This window comes from Geotrypetes seraphini, chromosome 7 (assembly GCF_902459505.1).
Source record: "Geotrypetes seraphini chromosome 7, aGeoSer1.1, whole genome shotgun sequence".
In the NCBI taxonomy this organism is placed as follows: domain Eukaryota; kingdom Metazoa; phylum Chordata; class Amphibia; order Gymnophiona; family Dermophiidae; genus Geotrypetes; species Geotrypetes seraphini.
The window spans coordinates 73,540,471-73,556,781 of NC_047090.1; the positions used below are offsets into that span (position 1 = coordinate 73,540,471).

Genomic DNA, 16,311 nt, shown 5'->3' on the forward strand with positions numbered 1-16,311 from the left:
CACAGCTGCCATATGCTGATCATGGCAGGGGAATTTATCCTTGATCAGCTGAGCCGACAGGATTCCTCAAAGCTGTGGCAATCAATAATTAAAGCATCATCATAACATGAATATTACAACAAGTCATATAAAAAAGTTTTCAAATTCTTACAAACCTTTAAGTAATTGATATCGGTCATAATGTAAACAGGTAGATTATTCCAAATTGTAGTGGCAGCGTAAGCAAAAGAGGAGTTGAGTTGTCATTTATACCGTACTCTAATCTGTGGAAAATTTAGTAATAAAGTACCACATAATCTGGTGGAAGAATAATGCAAATGAGAAAAAAAACAAAATCAGATTATCTGAAGTCAGTCTGTTATATACAATAGACTATGCAAGCTGATTTAAACTTAATTTGTGTCTCAACTGATAACCAATGAAGATTCTTATATGCTAATGCAACACTTTGTCTTTTTAGACCAAAAATGAATCTAACTGCAGTATTCTGGAGCAACTACAATTTTTTGATCAGTTTTGATATTAAGTTCAAATACAAAGAATTACAGTAATCAAATTGAGGTAACACTAACATCCGAACCAACAGTGCAAAATGATGTTCAAAAAAGCACGACTTCACTACCCTAAGTTCCCTCATAATATATAAAATCTTCCTCCATAAATTAGAAATTTGATCTTCAAATGTAAGAAAAGAGTCTAAAAATACCCAAAACTTTTAGAAGAAAAGTTGCCCCAAAACTAAAACTTTAGGTTTCAGCTTTAGAAAGGCTTTCCTTCTTAACTGTGTTGATTTTGCCACATCAGGAAACATCATAGAGAACCACGAAAAGGAACAGTTTTTTTTGGAAAAAAAGCTTTCAAAACTATTTTCTTATTTTTGTTCTAAATCCAGAACAACTTGGTCACTCGCTTGGAAACCAAGTCCTGAGAGAACTCAAATAAATTGAGTATATCCGTGCTATCAGGAGAATTGATCACACATGTTGCTCCCTCCTGGTTCTAACCTCTTAACAGCCCTTGGAACATAATAAATGTTCCCAACCGAAATAAACTGTTGGTGAAATCTGCAAAACATTTTTAAAGTACACTTTAATGTTAAACAGTTCCAAGAAAGCTATATAAGTAGCTACTGGAAAATTCAAAATGCTCAAATTTTTAGCTCTAGATATATTTTCTAATACAGTCAAACCTCGGTTTGCGAGTAACCCGGTTTGAGTGTTTTGCAAGACGAGCAAAACATTCTCGCAAAACTTGTCTCGTAAACCGAGTGTTGAGTTGATTTGCGAGCACTCCCCCTCCCCCGAGAACCGGCATCACTCCCCCCCCGCTCGAAACGGCACCCCTCCTGAACAACTTGAAACTTACCCCCCCTCACCCCCGTCTGACACCAGCACGCAGACCACAGAATGTGCCGGTGCTGCTTGAACTTCCTGCCTCTGCCGGGCCTTGAGCATGCATCTGCACATGCTCAAGGCCTTCTAATTCTCCCTCTTAGAAGGCTTTGAGCATGCGTAGATGCATGCTCAAGGCCCGGCAGAGGCAGGAAGTTCAAGCGGCACCAGCACGTCCTGTGGGCTGCGTGCCGGTGCAAGATGGGGGGGGGTAAGTTTCAAGTTGTGCGGGGGAGGAGTGGGGGGGAGCAGCGCCACTGGCCTTGGGGGGGGGGGAACGTATCAAGCGAGTTTCCATTATTTCCTATGGGGAAACTCGCTTTGATATACGAGTATTTTGGTTTACGAGCATGCTTATGGAACTTCTAATTGAAGGGCCATAGTAAAGCCATCTTTAACAGAAGAAGCTATAACTGACTAAAATGACTGCCCCTTAAGAGTCAGTTTTTCAAGATGATATTCTCTCATAAGAATAATTTTAACTTACCTCTTATTTTTTTTTTTCTAGGAAAACAAGGAGATGAAAACTAATAATGAACAGACTTCTGAAGAGGACACTGGAAGCTCTCATCAAAGCTCTGAAGGTATGATAAATTAACTAGAGGTGGTTCTCATTTCCTTCTACCGGTTTTCTTTCATTGATCACATTTCACTGCTTGAGTGGGCCTTTCTTAGGCATAAAGTGTGGCAGAGTTTTCCTCATTTTGCTGTGACTACTTTTGACCTGCAAATTTTGGACACAGTTTTGAAGTTGTCGATCTTTTTCTTCTGTGTGCCACCTGTTTGCGTGCCTTCACAGGAGTGGTGGTGACTATTGTCAAGCTGCTGCAGCTGCCATGGTGAAACTGTACTGAAGTTGTCTTCGATTTGGCTGGAAGCTCACATCAAACCACGAAAAGGAACAGATTTTTCAACTAATGTAAATTGGTCTGAACAGTCTGTGTATGCAATCGTATTTATCGCAAGACTTCAAACACACGAAGCACTACTTATATAATTTTTTGTGCTCTTACTGGGGTTGGATCAGTAGCGTACCAAGTGGGAGGCGGTCCGCCCCGGGTGCAGCCTTAGGGGGGGTGCACAGCCGGCCAGTCAGGAAAATTCTACCGGGCCGATCTGCCTTCCTTTCAATTCTGCGTCACCCTGTCATCTCGTTCCCTCTCTGCCTCCATCCGCCACGCCAACATCCGCGCGCGCTGTCATGAGCCGCACTTTTGCAGCGCGCTGCCCCACCTCCAATCCTCTGGCACCGCCCCTACCTGCGTAGCTGCTCATTCAAGGCTTCGGTTTCATTATGTAGTTTGGGGCAGTTCTGTTCGTTGATTGGCTGTGCGGCGCCTGCTGTCTCTGCCCCCTCCCCCACCTACCCCTGTGGCTTGCGTGCCGCACAGGCTGAAGCTCCCTCCTCCGAGCCGGTCTCCTCAGTGTCTCTCTCCGACGCTTTAGAGAACGGAATAGCCTCCAACGCGGTGACTTGGGGGGCTGTTCCCCGATGGCGGCAGGCGGAGGAGGGCAAGAAGAAAGAAAGAAAGGGGGCAGGGAGACAGAAGGAAAGAAGGGAAACAGAGGAAAAGAAACGGGGCATGAAGAGAGAAAAAAAGAAAGGGAGGCAGGGAGAAAGAAAGGGCAGGGAGAAAGAAAGGGCAGGGAGAGAGGAAGAAAAAGTTGGGGGAGGGAATGAGGTCTGGAGGAGAGGAAGCATACAGGCTGAAAGAAGTGAAGAAAGATTGGATGCACAGTCAAAAGAAGAAAGTGCAACCAGAGACTCATGAAATCACCAGACAAGGTAGGAAAAATGATTTTATTTTAAATTTAGAGATCAAAATGTGTCTGAATTTATATCTGCTGTCTATATTTTGCACTATGGCCCCCCTTTTATTAAACCACAATAGCGGTTTTTAGCACAGGGAGCCTATGAGTGTTGAGAGAAGCCCTGGGCATTCAGCACAGCTCCCTGTGCTAAAAACTGCTATTGTGCTTTAGTAAAAAGAGAGGGGGAGTATTTGTCTATTTTTGTATGGTTGTTACTGAGGTGACAGTGCATAGAGTCATCTGCCTTGACCTCTTTGAAAACCCCCCACAATAGGAATGATAATTAACATTTTCTCAGCGTACAGTGTGCTTTGTGGGTTTTTAAAAAAAAATTTTTATTGTTGATAAATCATTTTGACTTGGCCATTTTAAAAGTAGCTCACAAGCACAAAAAATGTGGGCATCCCTGAGCTAGAGCGTTGAAGCTGCGTGTTTCTGCCGTAAAGGTCATCTCTGACGCAACCGGAAGTTGCATCAGAGACGACCTTTACAGCAGCCATATGCAACTACAACGCTCTGCCTGCTGTAAGAAGGCATTTTAGACATCGCTGGCCACAGGGCAGGGAGGTTTGTTGGACCGGGCCTGTTATCCGGGGAGGGGGGAGAAAGCGCCATGGAGGTAAGGGGCAGGGAGGGAGAAAGGAAGAAAAGGTGGGGTGGAGAGGAAAACAGGTAAAACAGAGGGGGGAGAAGGATGCTGAAAGCACATGGGGGAGAAGGACGCTGAAAGCACATGGGGAAGACAGAGTGGGAAGAAGATGCTGAATGGAAATGGGGAACAGAGAGTGGGGAGAAGATGCTGAAGGGAAATGGGGAAGAGAGAGTTGGGAGAAGATGCTGGCAGGGAAGAAGACAGATGCCAGACTATGTGAGGAGCGGAGGGAAGAAGATGGGTGCCAGACCAATTTGGAAGGAGGGAGAAAGGGAGAGGCACAGTAACAGAGCAAATAGAAGATGCAGAGAGACAGTGGATGGAAGGAAGAGAGTAACAGGAAGATGAGGAAAGCAGAAACCAGAGAAGACAAAGGTAGAACAAAAATTTTCTATTTATTTATTGCTTTAGGAGACGTGTCACTGTTTCTGTGGTGTTGCATTGTATGCAGCTTCTTGCTGGTTCAATTTAACCTTTGTCTATGTATTTCTATTTTATCCCCCCTTTTACAAAATTGTGGAGCATTTTTTAGCACCAGCCTTGGTGGTAGCATCTCTGATGCTCAGAATTCTATGAGCGTCAGAGCTGTTACCACCGTGGCTAAAATCCACACTACAGTTTTGTAAAAGGGGGAGGGGTTAGTTTGTGATGACATATTCCATACTAGGCGAAGGTGTGTTCTGTTTGTTCGAAAGACTGGTTTTCTGTTAGGATTGACGGTGTAGGATTGATCTGTACTAGTCTGGCTTGTTTAGTTTTACAATGGATGTATTGATGTTGTACTGCTCACTGCAGTATGTAAGATGCTGCCTTTCCTAGGTACTCATGTGTGACGTGGCTTGTTACTAAAAATCATGTTTTTCATACAGATGGGGGGATGCCAAAAAATGATGGGCCCCGGGTGTCACATATGCTAGGTACGCCACTGGGTTGGATAGTCATCTTCAGTCTTTGCGTGAATATTATTCTTATTCAATGCAGGCATAATAGTTTTTTTATTACATCTATGTGGTGAGCTAATGTATTTGAGAAGAGCACTTATCTTTTCAGCCCGACGGCTACCCAGCCGTTTCACTGGAAGAGGCCTGGTGGTGGTATAGGATTGAAGAGCGGTTTATCAGGACTGGCAGAAGGGTTGAGGTGATACATAGAGTAGAAGCCCCTGAGGAAAACAGTGAAATGGCTGGGTAGCTGTCAGGCTAAAAAGATAAGTGCTCTTCTCAAATACATTGGCTCACCACATAGATGTAATAAAAAACTATTATGCCCACATTGAATAAGAAAAATATTCACGCAAAGACCGATGATAAATATCCAACTCCAGTAAGAGCACAAAAAATTATATAAGTAGTGCTTCGGGTGTTTGAGGTCTTGCAATAAATAGGATTGCATACAGAGCTCACATCAAAGGCATTTTTTTTTTTTCAATGGCACAGATATTTTCCATGTGTTACACATGCAAAATATCTGTCCCATAAAAACAAAAATGGAAAAAGTCCCCCACTGCTGATCACAGCCCTCCCCAATGACCCCTGATAAACATAGCACAAGAGAAAATTGGCAGGAGGTTGCCCACTCCCTCCTGCCATGCACCCCTCCTAAACTCCCCCCCCAAAAAAAAAAATGGCAGGAGGGATGCCCACTCCCTCCTGCCACTGGAAGCTCCCGCAACCTCCCCTGTACCTTTTTTAAAAAGTTGGAAGCAGAAAGCCCACTCTGAGGCTCCTGCTTTGGGCCATCAATCCTAAATGACAGGCCTTCCCTTCCCCGGTGTAACATGTGATGCACGAGGAGGGGCTAAAATCCCTGATTGGTCAAGTCAGTTGGATACAGAGGGAGGTACCTAAGAAGAAGCTGATCTGTGTTTAGATTTTTGTCAAATTTAATGGTGTTTATGGACAAGTAAGATAAATCGGCCACACAGATGAATGACAGTTCCTGGTCAGAATCCTCTCTTACAGAGGAAAGAGCCTAAAAGTTTCTTACATGCTCTGGTGGACATACACAAGTAGCTGCTTCCTTATGTGAGCATTGCTCCTTCCTCTTTTTTTTTTTGTTTGCTGGCAAGACAAGAACAGAGATCTGATCTCTTTCTTTCTATTTCTTTTTCTCTCTTTCTCTCTTTTTCTCTTTCTCTCTTTCTCTTTCTTTTTCTTTCTCTCTCTCTTTTTCTCTCATGTACAGCTAAGGCAAACAGCAGCTAACAGTTGCCTACCCTGTTGTGCCTTCCCACCTCCCCTTCTGATGACGTTAACTAAGCATTTGAATGAACTGAGGGGGGGGGGGGAAGCAACAGCCACACAAGAGGCTGTACTTGCATATGACCAGTGTTTTTAGCTTTATGATCCAACCTGGCATTGTTGGGAATATTGCCCATTAGTGTGGTTGATTTTATCCTGCTGTCACAGAGAAGCTCCATTACAAGTAAATAATCCAACTATGTAGTCCATTATGTCCCTTTCCTCAGAATGATCTCCATTGTGCGTAACTGGTGGTCTTTGCTAAAATCTAAGTTCACTACATCTAGCACTGTCCCTCAATTCAACTGGTCACTCTGTCAAATAAATAAATCAAATTTGTCTAAAGTGGTGAACAGGAGAAGGAGATATAAATTAGTATTAAAATTTGTGTAGTTTTGTTGAAATTATACTAAGATAAATTTGTTTGCCTGCATATTTGTACTTAATTTGTGGTCACTTGTTTGATCTGTCTATTTTATGTGAGTGTGGTCAAGTATTCTGCTAGTGTGTAGGGATCTATAGCAGTTTGATCCTTTCTATATTCTCTAATAGATGTATTGGTATCCAAGGGCTCATGCAATAATCCATTCCAGTGTTACCTTTTTCATTTAGAGTTTTTGTTTGCTTTGGGTGTTAGCACTGGTTTGCAAGGCAGGTTTGCTTATGTGGCTACCTTTCATTGTCTTTGTTGAAAGTTTGTGTTCACAAATGGGAAGAGTTCTGCTGTTACTGAGGCGACAACAAAATCTTAATTCTTCCTACAATGAAACAGGAAAGAGAAACACCCTTGATCATCTTTGGTAGCAATTTACATAGAAACGTAGTGGCAATTAAAGGCCAAATGGCCCATTTGCAGCATACAAAGTAGAAAATATACAGTGAAGATGACTCTGCTCACTGTCCTTTTATTGTATATCAAGACATGGCATGATCATGTTTTGGCCCCAAATGGACCTGCCTCAGGAGTCTATAGGTAGAACAATGTGAAGTCTACTATTTTTGAATCAGTCGGAGATCAATCTTGTAAAATATAATGGATGGCTCTGAGAGCCTTTGTAGCGATCTGAACAGAAAGGTTGGCCACAATCTGAATATACAATTTCCTTCAGAAAATAATAATTTATTTTTTATATACCACTATACCAAAAGGTTTGAAGCAGTTTACAACAAGAAAAGTTAATACATATAGTGTGAATAGGAATAACATAAAAGGTAAAATAGGCAGATAAAATAGTTAACATGAGATTTTTTGTAAAAACATGGAACATATTAAGGCATCAACCTATCAAACAGATGGGTCTTTAACAATTTTCTAAAATCAAAATAAGAAGTAGCCTCTAACATAGTTTTTCCAAGCCACGTATTCAATTTAGCAGCCTGGAAAGCGAAAGTTCTCTCAAGAAACTTTTTATAGTGACAGGACTTAATAGAGGGATAGTTAAAATAGGTTAAAATAGGTTAATGGGTACTCTTGTTAGAGTGACTCAAGAGAAAATGAAGTGCAAGATAGTCTGGTAACATACCAAAAACTGCTTTATAACAGATACTAAAGAATTTCAAAAGAACTCTGGACTCTACCGGCAACCAATGAAGTTTTTGATAAAAAGTAGTAACTTCTAAAAACGACTCCTCTCCCTCCCCCCCTCCCATCTCCAAATGACCTAGCCAAATTCTTCAACGAGAAGATCACTACCATAAAGAGTTCGTTCCCCCAGCTATCTCTTACAACTCTCTTCCTCCGAAAGCCTCCGACCCTATCCCTGCTGACAGATCATGGACTACATTCGAACTTGTATCCGAGACCCAGATCTCTAAACTTTACCTCAAACTTAAATCCTGCAAGTGCATCCTAGACCCCTTTCCATCCTACCTTACGAAAACATCCCTGCGCAGGCCATCTCTTCCCTTACTTACCTTATAAATAAAGCCTTACTATCAGGCCTGTTCTCCACAGAAATGGGACACATTGCCTTATCCCCTCTTCTGAAAAAAGCCGATCTCGACCCTTCCTTACCATCGAACTACCGCCCCATAGCTAACATCCCTCTTAACTAAACTTCTAGAGTTCATAGTCGCTACTCAGCTCTCCTCTTACCTAGAGAGATTCTCCAACACTACCAATATGGATTTAGGCCCAATTTCAGCACCGAGTCCCTCCTAGTTTCCTTAATTTCAAAGGTGCAACAACTACACGCTCGAAACAAATTTGCTGTTCTTCTACAGTTCGATCTCTCCGCGGCTTTCTGAGATAGGAATAGACTCCTCTGTCCTATAGTGGTTCTCAAACTTCCTTCGCGCTCGTTCCTACATCGTTAACACAAACGGCTCCAAATCCGCTTCGTGGACACCATCCTGTGGTGTCCCACAGGGCTCTCCCCTATCCCCTACCACATGTATATGACCTCCCTGAAGCTCCTCAAACTATCCCCCCTTGAAACAATTTACACATATGCAGACGATATCCTTATCCTCCTCGAAACAGATCAGAATCTTTCAAACCTCCAAGAGAACATCACTTCATGCATAATGAGACTTCACGCCTGGTCCCTCTCTGTACAGATGAAATTAAATGAATCAAAAACAAAATTACTCTGGCTTGGCCCCAAATTAGTACACCTGCCCACCCTATTCACTCTACCCACAGGCCCTGCTCTGCACCTTGAGTTCTCAAGCAAGGTCCTCGGCATCACTATCGATTCCTCCCTCTCCCTAAACGATCACCTGAATTCCTTGGCAAAATCATGTTTTTCAGCCTCCATATGCTGAGGAAAGTTAGATCCTACTTTCACCAAAAACATTTCACTGTCCTTGTACAATCCATCATCCTATCCAAACTTGATTACTGTAATGCCATTTATTTATGCCTAACAAAAAAAAGTCTTCGCAGACTCCAGCTTATCCAGAACACTGCAGCCAAGCTGATTTTTGCTAAACGCAAATTTGACCACGTCTCCCCACTACTTACCAATCTTCACTGGCTCCCAGTACTTTCCAGAGTTCATTTCAAATGCTCCTGCCTGGCTTTCAAGATCATTCACGGCATCCTTCCGCCCCTAATCCCTCTATCCTTCCTCACCCTGACGCCTGCTACCACCAGATCAACCCACAGACATAAACTATCCTTCCCCTCTCCACACAGCATCCTCCACGCAGGTAAACTGGGAAGATCCCTTCTCTCCAAAATCACAGGCCTTTGGAACGATCTCACTATCCCGCTGCGGAACCTGGGCTCCCTCCAACTATTCCGAAAACAACTGAAAACCTGGCTTTTCTCTAACATATAACATCTCTTCCCCTGTTTTCATCCCCTCTTTTTATATGCTTTTGTAACTCCTTCTCCTCTCTCTTCCTATATTTTTAAGCTTTGTAAACCGTGTCGAGCTCCACTTCCGTGGAGATGATGCGGTATATAAACTTAAGGCTTAGTTTAGTTTAGTTTAGTAATGTGCTCCCATTTTTTTTTTTCTCCAAAAATGAGGCGAACTGCTGTGTTATTAATCAGTCTGTTTCTTGAGTATTTTCTTGTAAGCCCCTAGATACACAATATCACAGTAATCCAGAATACTCAAAATAGAAGACTGCACCAGCAGAGAAAAAGAGACTTTGTCACAGAACTTCTTGATGGTGCAGAGCTTCCAGAGTACTGAAATACATTTTTTTTAAACACTAAGTCAGTATGTTTTTCCAGGGTAAGGTGTTTATCCAATTATACCTAGTATTTTTATGCATTGTTCTATGTTACATTCCCTCCCACTCGCATGAATTGTAGTTTCTTTGATCTTATCGTTGGGCGTTGCTAAGAAAAATTTGGTGTTTTTCAGTGTTTAGTTTCAGTTTAAAAGCGGTCATCCAAAGCTCAATCTCTGGTTTAAAATACTTGCTTCTGCTCATTATGACAGGTTGCCATACAACAGATTACGAATAACTGGAAAAACTGGAAGAGGCTGAATTACTCTCTATGCCACATTGTCAAAATAGAAAGGATAATTGCTATACAGCAGGGAAATTTTAAAAAATTTCAGGTTATTTAGGAGCCATTAACTAGATACTGTAAATATTGAAATTATTGCATAGAATAAATATTAATTCCCTTTTGTTCATACACATCCCGGGGGGGTGGAAATATTTTATGATTAATTGTTGGATATAAGAGAGGGGAGATATTTGATTAAAGCTATAATTTGATGATATAATAAGTAATGTTAAAGTATAAAATGATTGCATTTGTGTTATACTTATTGTGAGTTTTAAAAATATGAATAAAGATTTATAAAATAATAAAATACTTGATAAAAAATTTGTGAATTCAGATGACAAACAAATTAGCGGGATGACTACAGTAATGTCATCTGCATAGATATAAAAATTAAGCGTTAAACTTTGAAACAGATTTCCCAACGAAACAAGATAGATGTTAGAGTTGGGGACAAAGGGGAGCCCCCCAAGAGTTTTCCCAACTTTAGGACAGATTACCATCATTAAACACCTGGTACGATCTTTTGGTCAGAAATCCTTGGAGCCAATTCAGAAATTTTTCTGAAATTCCTATGGATTCCAGGCGGTCCAATAGAATGATGTGGTTCACCAAGTCAAAGGCACAGCTAAGATCCAACTGTAGAGTCAGAGCACTTGTGCCTTGACTAAATAGGGAATGTAAACGGTTTAACAAAGAGGCCATAACTGTTTTGGTACTAAAGCCTGACCTGAAGCCCAATTGGTTATGTCCAAATAGGTAATCAACTCCCATCTGCAGCATACACCTTCTCCTCTCCCTAAGAGAACTCACATTCCTGAGAGAACCTTCAATCATTGAAGTATGGATTAATTTTAATGTATAAATGTGCCAGACTTTTATAGTCTCATAAGTCACAAATTACTTGTTTCTCATGTGCTGACACAATTATATATTAATATAAGAGTACTTATTTTTTAAATGTGTGGGGTGAGGAGGTAGGGTTATAATGATGACTTCAGTGCCGGTGATGCGAGGCTGAAGGCTCATTCTGGGTGTCTGTTGCCCTTATAACAAATTGTTCCAAAATGAACAGTTAGCATAATGCTTGTACCAGCTCCACACAGGCCAGAGGAAGGAAGACACTCCATGCCACTCTGTCTCCTATTTAACAAATTAAATTTCTTTTTAATGAGAAAGAAAGCTAATGTAACTGCTTTGGCACTTCAATGTCTCTCTACTTAACAAACACCTTGGATTTCTTTCCCACTGCAAAGAAATCCAAACTGCTTTGTCACCAACTACCACTGAAATGCTTTCCTTATATACTGATTTTGCCAGTATTTGCTTATTTCTCATCTGAGGAAGAAGTGTTTATCTTCAAAAGCTAATCACAAACTACATTTAGTCCAATAAAAAAGGTGGGGGGTGTTTTTTGGTTTGTTTTTTACCCTTTGTGTTTGTTTTATTTCTACATATTACCTTGAAGAGTGGACTAACATGGCCACAACATCATTTCAGTTTATCATTAAGAATCCTTAATTCTTATATCGTATTTTAATTTCACTTTTTGTTTCTATTGTATGACTGTTCTGGTACACCCACTACCTTTTCACTGAAACTTCCTGATGTCTTATTACTACTGCTATTAATTATTTCTAGAGCGCTACCAGACATATGCAGCACTGTACAGAACAACAAAGGAGAAGGTCCCTGATGTCATACTATTAAGTTCCAATGACTTACATCTACCGTATTCCCCCCATATATAGGCCGCGATCTATACATGAGTTTTACAGACCCATGTATGGGGTGTGGCCTAGTTAAATGGGGTGGCCTTTTAAATCATCCCACCCCCACACCTTTATCGGACCCACTCGCTGACACGCGGCTCAGGTCTCCAGCAGTGCAGGGCAGCCATGATCTCTTCAGCATCTGGCCTGCCCCTGCACCGCTTGCTGAGTGGCTGAGGTCAGTTCTTGCGAATCTCGCAAGAGCTGACGTCATCCATTCAGCAGGCGGTGTGGGGGTAGTCTGGATGCCTAAGAGATTGCAGCTGGAGACCTGAGCCACGTGCCAGCGGGAAGGGGGTGTCCAAAAAAGGTACCGGGGTGGATGATTTAAAAAGACAGGGGAGGTACAGGAAGATAAGCTGCGGTGAATACCATGGGGTGGCTTATCTTCCAGTTTTTAAATATAGGCTGCTGTTTTCTGCGGCCTCAACATGGGGGCAGCCTATATGCGGGGAAATACGGTAATCTCTTATTCAAGGACATCCTTTGTCCTGAAAAATAAATGTATTACATACTGTTGCTTTACTTCTTTTTGAGTGAAGCTGCAGCTTTTTATTTTAGAGGACTGTTTTTAATTAACACGATGTTATGATCTTCGTTCTTAGGGTATTCTACTTGTGCTGCCCTTCTGCCAAGCTCCAAAAAGGTCAAATTTGACCAAAAGAACAGGTAAGCAACTTTTTTGTATCTTTCTTCAAATAGTAAGTCTTATCTACACTCTTTCCCTAGAAACTGTATATAAAATACCTTTATCTTTTCTTTAGGGGATCCTACAGTGAGAGGGAAACAGAGGTAAGAAATACTCCATTCTGTAGTGCAATTCTGATCATTTATAGCTATTGCTTTGAAGATTATTGTGAAATGCATTTACCTTTTATTTTTAATCATTGAAAGATTTAAAGTTCTTAAGAGTTACATTTTTTCCCCCACTGGCAAGCTTGGTATCCTACTTTGTTTTTGTTTGAACTAGTTTTAGTAATTAGTTGTAGAGAAAGTTGGAGTCCTACTACATTTTGGTACTGTCTGCCTCTAACGAAAGTACTGAGAGTAAACAAAGCCTTGATTAAATAAGTGAACATTGCTTTCTTGAGAAATTTAGGCCCTAATTCTGTATAGGACACCTGGGAGGGGTGTCCTATATAGACTGGGGCCTACACTAACCCCAATTCTGTAACTGGCGTCCATGTTAAACGCCGGTTAGAGAATCGGGTTGGAGTAGACGCGGCCACTACACTTATCGTGGCAAGGGATCTCCCTGCCGCAATAAGTATAGTGGCTGCCCGCCTGTCTGATCGCCGGCAGGAGGGTGCCCAACCCCTCCTGCCATAAAGCCACACTCCCCCCCCCCCCCCCGATGACCCCTCAAATCTCCCCCCCAACTAACCTCTAAATTGTTGGCCGGACGGGTCTTGCTGCCATCTAGCCGGCAGGCCCGTCTCTGTAAATTCTCACAGTCCCCTTTAATCCCAACTCCATTAAATAGTTTGGTGTTGTCTGCGAATTTTATTACTTCGCACTTTGTCCCTGTTTCTAGATCATTTATAAATACATTGAACAGCAGCGGTCCGAGTACCGACCCCTGCGGAACACACTCATGACACTCCTCCAGTCAGAGTAGTGGCCCTTCACTCCTACCCTTTGCTTCCTATCCGCCAACCAATTTTTGATCCATCTATGTACGTCTCCTTCCACCCTATGGTTCTTCAGTTTCTATAGTAGGCGTTTATGGGGTATCTTGTCAAAGGCTTTTTCGAAATCTAAGTATACGATATCTTTGGGGTCCCCTTTGTCCATTTGTTTAATTCCTTCGAAGAAGTGTAAAGTTGGTTAGGCATGATCTTCCCTTGCAGAAGCCATGTTGGCTTGTTTTCATCAGTTTATTCCTTTCTAGATGCTCATTGATGCTGTCTTTATCAGCGCTTCTGCCATCTTCCCCGGAACCAAAGTCAGACTTACCGGTCTGTAGTTACCCGGGTCACCTCTTGATCCTTTTTTAAAGATGGGCATAACATTAGCTATCTTGCAATCCTCCGATCACGCCTGTTTTCAGGGATAGATTACAAATCTGCTGTAGTAGTTCCGCTATTTCCTCCTTTAGTTCTTTCAATACCCTAGGGTGGATTCCGTCCAGGCCCGGAGATTTGTTAGTTTTTAATCTATCTGTTTATGTATGTCTTCAGGCTTACCTCCATGGATGTTAATTTTTCTGCTTGATCTCCTTTGAAGATTTTTTCAGGTTCCGGCATGTTTGTGTCCTCTTTTGTAAATACTGACGGAAAGAACATGTTTAGTCTATCTGCCACTTCTTTTTCTTCCTTTACCACTCCTTTCCTATCTCCTTCATCCAGCGTCTCACCTCCTCCCTTGCCGGCTGCTTCCCTTTAACATATCTGAAGAACGGTTTGAAATTTCATGCTTCCCTGGCTAGCCTCTCTTCATATTCTCATTTTGCTCTTCTAACCACATGGTGACATTCTTTTTGATGCTTCCTGTGCTCTTTCCAGTTCTCCCCGATTTTGTCCTTTTTCCATTTCCAGAATGAATTTTTTTTATCTCCTATTGCTTTCTTCATTTCTTTAGTTATCCATGCTAGGTCTTTTGTTCAGCTCTTTTTGCATCCTTTTCTAAATCTGCGGATATACAGATTTTGCACCTCACTCACTGTGTCCTTGAATAAAGACCAGGCTTGCTCTACAGTCTTCCCTGTATTTTAACCCATAGTGATTCCAATTTGTTGGTCATTGCTGCTGTGTCCACTCTGGTCGAGTGTATGTTTTCCTTTGGATTTCCTCCTGTAGCTGATGACTCAATCTTTGTCTGTTTCCCAGAAGCCATTCTCTTCTTGATGCTTCTTGATTCACTCGTTTAAAATAAAATAGCTCCCAATAGTCCTCTAAATGGTGTCAATGGAGGAAAAGCTGTAAACTCACACGACCATCTTGGCTGCCAGCAAGCCACACCCCTGGGTTCTTTTTTATATTTAAAATTTTTTTTTTTTAGGAAATTTCTAATATAAGTATAAAAGTCACATTTCATTTTTTTTTAGGTGGCACTGTTCTAAAACTAGCCTAATACAATAGATGCATGTTTTCAAATTATGCCATACAACATAGCTGTATAATCTGTATCCATAAGCCATTGATATAAAATATTTTTAATGGTTAAGACAAAAGATTTGCATAATTAAAACAGGACATCTTATCTATATTGTACAAAGCCGATAAGAAACCCCAGTCCTCTGACTTTCCGTACACATGGAAGGCCATTTTTCATGCAATTATACCTGGAACTTAATTTTAGATTTCAGAGGTTAGCACTGACCTTATTAAAGTAGGTTTGATATTTTTTTTTAAAATGTGCAATGCAAAATACATTTTATGTACTGTACTAGTGCTTTGTGTCTCATGCTCTTCTCTTACCTATGGCAGGCAGAGTTTCTTCGATTATCATTGGGTTTCACATGTGACTTGTTCACCTTGGAGAAGAGACTTAGACTTGAAGAAAGGTCTCGGGACTTGGCTGAGGAGAACTTGAAAAGGGAAATAACAAATTGTTTAAATTTGCTGGCGGTGAGTAATTTGTTGTGGGGAAGGGACTGCTTTGAGGCAGCAGTTTGGTAATATAAATAGTACTGAACATTTAAGCAATAATTTGTCCCATGACTCATGATTGCTTCCCATGTTGAAGAAATATTAAATGTTAATATAAGGCAATATGTTATAATAAACTGCTCATCCTATGCAGTGAAATTCACACTAAAGTTTAGTATAGCTTGTCAACTGTGTTGTATATAGTAACTAAATAAATATAACTAATTACTGTACTTATTAAAATTTTGTTACATTTACTTGTAAAGAAGTACAGGATAACATTTGGTACTTTTACTGAAGTAATTTCATCAATTTTTAGTACTTTTGCCAATTTACATATGAGGATTTCAGTAAAAAGTAAAAGCAGAAGCAAAGATGTAAATGATTCTTCAGTAAACCAAATCAAACAGCAAAACCTGGAACAGGATTTTACTATTACAAACATCATGCGTACAATGGATAATTTCTTCTTAAATTTTGCTGTTCAGTGAATATAGCCTATAAGAACAGTGGCGTTGCCTGGTTATTGGTCTCAAGCCAAACAGAACAGTTGTTAGTTGAGTCACTTTGAAGTAGAGATTAGAGAATGACACGGGGAAAAAAATTTCACTGTTCCCACCCCATCCCCGCGAGCTCAGTCCCCGCCCTGCAAACTGTCAGATCACATCCGCACAAGCCTCATAGTTATGATTTTATACTGAACTTATTTTATTAAAGTACACAAAGAGACAATATTCTATACAATTGTCATTTTATAAACACAAATAATACAGAGCAAGGATCAACAAAACCAGTCTCATCTCCTTTTCACAAATATCCCCTCCATTATTGTGAAAACTGAACAAACCAAATTACTACAAATATCAAATACTATAGATATC

At 41.0% G+C, this 16,311-nt stretch overlaps 1 protein-coding gene across 5 annotated transcripts in view; it reads left to right on the plus strand.

The window, feature by feature from the left end:
- Positions 1-16,311, plus strand: part of LOC117363329 (lymphoid-restricted membrane protein-like) — a 248,868-nt gene that overhangs the window by 160,347 nt on the left and 72,210 nt on the right. For all 5 annotated transcript variants that reach the window (XR_004540024.1, XM_033950851.1, XM_033950852.1 and 2 more), the window contains 4 exons: positions 1,900-1,975; positions 12,446-12,509; positions 12,605-12,632; positions 15,269-15,409. Coding sequence is in view for 4 of the 5 variants with exons in the window: in XM_033950851.1 (XP_033806742.1) it covers positions 1,900-1,975; positions 12,446-12,509; positions 12,605-12,632; positions 15,269-15,409 (309 nt within the window). In the remaining variant the exon portion in view is untranslated. The remainder of the gene's footprint in view (positions 1-1,899; positions 1,976-12,445; positions 12,510-12,604; positions 12,633-15,268; positions 15,410-16,311) is intronic.